Here is a 5,300-nt window from a genome sequence, read left to right on the forward strand (position 1 = left end):
AGAGAGAGAGAGAGAGAGAGAGAGAGAGAGAGAAAGAGAGAGATGCATGTGTGTTACGCGTGCTTATTGTTGAATGATTGTATTGTATTTTTAAAGAACTTTCACCCCATTCATTATAATAACTAATTTGTGCTTCATCATTCAACACAAAGCCTTGCGTTGCAGGAGTGCGCAAAAAAAACAAACACCGTTCAAACACTGTCACCATGATAAGGACTTTCTGCCCGCTCTCTTTGGGAACAACTCTCTTTGTATTTTGAACTTCAGACTTGTTACTAAATTTCTAAATTTCGTGGACGTCTGGACTTTGTGCTCCAACTGTCGGAGGTACGACAGCTTTACGAATGACCAGAAAGAATAATTATGGTGTTTTGCATTGTTTATCCATTGGTTTGTCATGAACGTATTGTCGAGTCTGAAGGGACGACCTGTAACCATGAAATGATATGTTGGAACCTGATGCTTGAAACGCCTGGTATGGGTAACTGACCTAGTTAGGTTCATGCTCGTGCCTGTTTTCGTACCAGAAATTAGGTAGTCCCAATTCCAATACTGGTTGCGATAAACGTTTGGGTTAGAAAGGTAACGATCTCCCGAAAGTTTCTTTTTTTTTTTGGGGGGGGGGGGGTATAACTTGGTTAAGTTAGACAGAAGGTAATTCAAACCATCAATATAGACGTAACTATAGGTGGTTCGGGCGTCTGGTGTGGTTTGCTCTTTCTTTCCTGTCAGACATCTGTTTTCGTTATCTCTCCTTCTTTATTGTGTTTGTTACTGTCTTGTAACACCTCTAATCTGCGGCACTTATATGACCTACTTGCGCTGTAAGTGCCCTGAAACTCTTATCAAAACCAAAGAGGCGTGATGATCAATGTCTGGTCTCTCTGAAAGGGAGCATGGGGCGCTGTATAAGTCCCACGAAGATTCTGAATTGCAAACAGGAGTATACTTTTTTGCAAGTTGTCCCTAAATAACAAAGAGGTCTGCAAATGTATTAGATGTCGCTTAAAGGACACAGACACACAAACAAACGCAAATACACACACAAACACACACACATAAACACACTCACTCACTCACTCACACATACACACACACACACACACACACACACACACACACACACACACACACACACACACACACACACGTACACACGCGCGCGCACGCACACATACACGCACACGCACAAGCAAAAACAAAAACAAAACCATGACTAGATGTCAAAGGATGGGGCAAATGCCCCAGAAAAGTAGTCTACTGAGCGGAGCCAAAATGACCCCCCCCCCCCCCAATATACACACCCCAGGAAGGGCGACAAAATAACAACTTGCGTGTATTTTTATGAACGTAAAACAATCTGAGTACTTCATGATAACTGGAATTGGAACGTCTCCCCACTCCCCTACCCTCGAGAAAGTAGAAGCACTTGACATAAGTCCAGACATAATTTGTGAATGTAACCTACTTATTCAGACCATAATTAAAACGTTCTTGTTAGAAATGCCTAAGAAGAAGGTGACGAAAACAATGACTTTATTGGGTGTTGGAATTATAATTATACTACCGGTAGTTTACATTTGTACACAACTTACTGTGGCCGCAATGTTATCATCGAATGAATGTGTCCCTACTTATTAAACCCTCTTATCCTTGACCACACAGCAATTAAAAATTTTATACAACGGGAGTCAAAGATTGTAACACACAAGTCTCAGCGACTCCAAATTGTACAAATAATTTTTAAAGTAGGCCTACGTGTGCTATTCCATCCCCCTAAGATTGTATGTGTTCCAAGTTAGAAGGAAATGGCATCGTTATACATGTATTGTGAGGACTTATTAAAATGGGACGCCTAATAAAGCTGTTCGGCAATTTTCATGTCGATTATAATTAATAATTGGGAAGGTATTTAATTAGGAGTCGAAACACACTGTCCCAGACAGAAATACAGACACATAAAGGTTAAAACTGGTCTGGCCAGAGGCGTCCCTCCAACAAACCAACAAATAAACAAACATACCAACAAACAACATGTTTTGCTCTATTTAACGAGATCAATCGATTCTCTGATCTGTCGAAGGCATAGGCTAAGCTGTGCCGTGCAGTATGTCCTTGTCTGAGCAGAGAACACTCTACAAAAAAGTCGTTTACGACAGAATCGGTCCAGCTGAACCTGCCTTGTCTTGGAAGAGCGCGCAGAGTGCTGGTTATGAAAACACTGGCCATTAGAAATGCCTGTAGGCCTATTCGATTTATGAAACGCTGCTTCTGTTTGCTGCAACTAGTGCTGCTGCAGCTGTTGATGGTGCTGGCGTTGACGACAGTAAATACGATGATGATGATGATGATGATGATGATGATGATGATGATGATGATGATGATGATGATGATGATGATGATGATGATCAGAAATTAGATCATATGGCCAGTGGATTGATGTCTTGACACTCAAATAAATGTGGAGTATTCCGTAACTAGATCTAATTTTGTTTTCAATTCAGCACGCACCTGTCGACACGATTTAGATCGTTAAGGTGGCGGGTTGCATCGACTCTCCCTGACCCTATGAGCTGCGTGTCGGCCAGAAGGCAGAAATAATTTTAATAGAAGGCCATCTTCACGTCGGGATCAAGCTCACAGCTTTCAGCATACAAAACAAAACGAAGAACATCTTTTTTAAATTTAAAGGACAATAAAAATAAAACCTCAGATTTTATGGTTGACAAAGAAAACTTATATTTACACCACACAAATTCGATGGTAAATGCACAATAATTACGAAGTCCGATTTTTCATTTGATTTATGATTTCGTATCTCTGCACAAATCTGATTCTCATGCCATCTTGGAAAAAGGAAATGATTTGAACATTTTGCAGACACGTAGCTAAAATCTGAGGGCTTTTCATTTGTTAGGGCCTCAGAATAGGACAGTTACACGACATATTATGACCACAAAAGGGAATTAACAATCTTTTTTACTATTATGTAACCTTTGATGCAGGTTTGTTGAATGTGTGCGATCAAAAATCGTGTGGGTTAGTTTCTGGGACGATTCTTTTACTTTCTATCTGAGTATGACATGCAAACCCTGAACTGTGTACATTGGTCTCTAAAATACATTTCCGTGATAAAAGAAGAGGGATCCCGGGTCAAGTTAAGTAGAGGTAAAAACCAAAGCTCAAGACTGTGTCGTCCAGATACATATTTTGGGGGGTCCGAAAATTAGATCTAAATGTTTGGAAAGCGTATAAAAAATTTGAAGGGTGAAAGTTGAGTCATGAACCAGAGGAATGCAACAGGTAGATCTAGCTTATCAGTGCCGTCTAAAATTGACCGCGTTTCTTATCTCTGTCTGACCTGTTTTCCCCCCCTCCATTTCGCCTTTCATAAACTTATCTTAAAAGAAGTAAAACTGGAATGATCAACGTTGGGCTGTGACCTTACGTGTCCAAAAGTATAAATACGCTGGGTTTTGGCGAATTGCACAATAAAGCCCTTTTCTCACAGGGAAGAGAAAGAGAAGCAAAACATAGGCCTAAGGGATAAGACAGCGGCGTCTGAACTAGGAGGTGCAGCTACCAAACAGGGACAACTCTGAGCAGGAACAAAAGGGACTGTAAACGACTGCACGTTTGCAGGCACTGATAGTCCATACTAATATAAACGGTGAGTTTTTACTTCTCAAAAAGAAAAAAAAAGGTAGAGATGTAGTTCTCTTCACGTGATCTATCTTCAAAGCTTCAAAAGGAAGCCTGTTTATTTTCTAAAAGGACAGGGATAATAAATGCTAAATTTCATGGTTGAGAAATAAACGATTTAATAAATGGAGAGATGAAAAGCAAGGAGATGATAAATGGATTCACAACTAATCAAGGGTTGGGCAACATATAAAAAATATGTAAATAAGGCTTTGAAGATTTTTCATCATTTGAGTCTATCGCGTCTGTGTCTGTGGTGTAATCTATTTATGTGGAGTGGAGAGGCTTGTATTGCGGCTCTTTGCCATGAGACTAACTTAACCTACAACGCATTGTCAGCAAATAATTTCATCTATTGTGTCAACTTTGGATCGAGAGAGGGCAGATGTGTGGGTGAAGCAAGGGAAACTCCCCGAATTTTTATATGACATTTCTTTACGTTTTCCCCGAGAAGGGATATGAATTTTCATACTGCGTCCTTCTAAACATGCAAGAGCATGTTTTAAGAGCGATTAAATGAGGGTTATTAAAAGAAAAATGATATTTTGATATAACCTAGTAGATAGTAGCACCAAGAAGAGGAAGAAAGAAAAACGCGCCACAGTCTGTTAATCAACTGTACTCTTGGTATGATCAGAAGGCATTATTATTAAAGATTTATTTTGTTCAATGTTCACTAGTTACTCATTGAATTACTTTTATCCCCAATGACGTTATTGCGTCTTCAACATTGAAGATATAATCTATGTGTGAAAAAAACATCACAAGAACTTGGGTAATTTTTTATAACGTTTTATTCCACAAAACTTCGCTTACTCTTTTGAGAAGAAGACTTTTCAAAGACTTAATATGTAAGATCATCTCCATTACACTTTTAATGCTCTGTAAGGCAACATGATAGAAGTGTTCATTTACAATTACACCAGTATTATAATACACATGAAAATTTCAAAAAAGCTTTCTGTAGTTTCTGAAGAATTTCCTACCAACTGAAAAAGTTTAGTGTGTCCCGCGCGCTCATATGACCTTATGCAGTTGCGAGCGCCGTAAAACACTTACAAAAACAAACAAAAAACAAAGTTTCTGAAGCTTTACATTTTCTCATAGGGTTGTGGAAGATGTCGCCGAGACGACCAGATAAAGGGTGGACTTTCGCCTTTGTCCTGTGTTCAGTGTGTGTACACATGGCCGCCACCAAACTCGGCTCACTCCGAGGTATCGGCTACATGACAGTCACCACTGACGACCTCGAGCTGAGCACCAAGTTCTATACAGAGGTTTGTTACGTTTGTTTGTTACTGTCTCCTTGGTTCTGACTGTGTCTCCCTGTGTCGCCCCTGTCTGTCTGTCTGTCTGTCTGTCTGTCTGTCTGTCTGTCTGTCTGTCTGTCTGTCTGTCGGTCGGTCTGTCTGTCTGTCTGCCTGTCTGTCTGTCTGTTTGTCTGTCTGTCTGTCTGTCGTTTTTATGATGACCGTGCTGTGTACATATTTATACGTGTATGTGAGAGAAAGAGCAAGGAAAATAAAGAAGTGGTTGACATGGGGATAGATAGATAGATAGATAGATAGATAGATAGATAGATAGATAGATAGATAGAT

General features: G+C 39.9%; 1 protein-coding gene across 1 annotated transcript in view; it reads left to right on the forward strand.

Moving 5' to 3' along the window:
• The first annotated feature begins 3,444 nt into the window (after nucleotides 1-3,444).
• The window catches only part of LOC101857434, an 11,879-nt gene continuing 10,023 nt past the window's right edge, over nucleotides 3,445-5,300 (forward strand). The window contains exons 1-2 of the mRNA XM_005106564.3: nucleotides 3,445-3,670; nucleotides 4,810-4,979. Of these exons, the coding sequence (XP_005106621.1) occupies nucleotides 4,821-4,979 (159 nt within the window). The 5' untranslated portion in view covers nucleotides 3,445-3,670; nucleotides 4,810-4,820. The remainder of the gene's footprint in view (nucleotides 3,671-4,809; nucleotides 4,980-5,300) is intronic.

This window comes from Aplysia californica, unplaced genomic scaffold, assembly GCF_000002075.1.
Source record: "Aplysia californica isolate F4 #8 unplaced genomic scaffold, AplCal3.0 scaffold00543, whole genome shotgun sequence".
Taxonomy (NCBI): Eukaryota; Metazoa; Mollusca; class Gastropoda; order Aplysiida; family Aplysiidae; genus Aplysia; species Aplysia californica.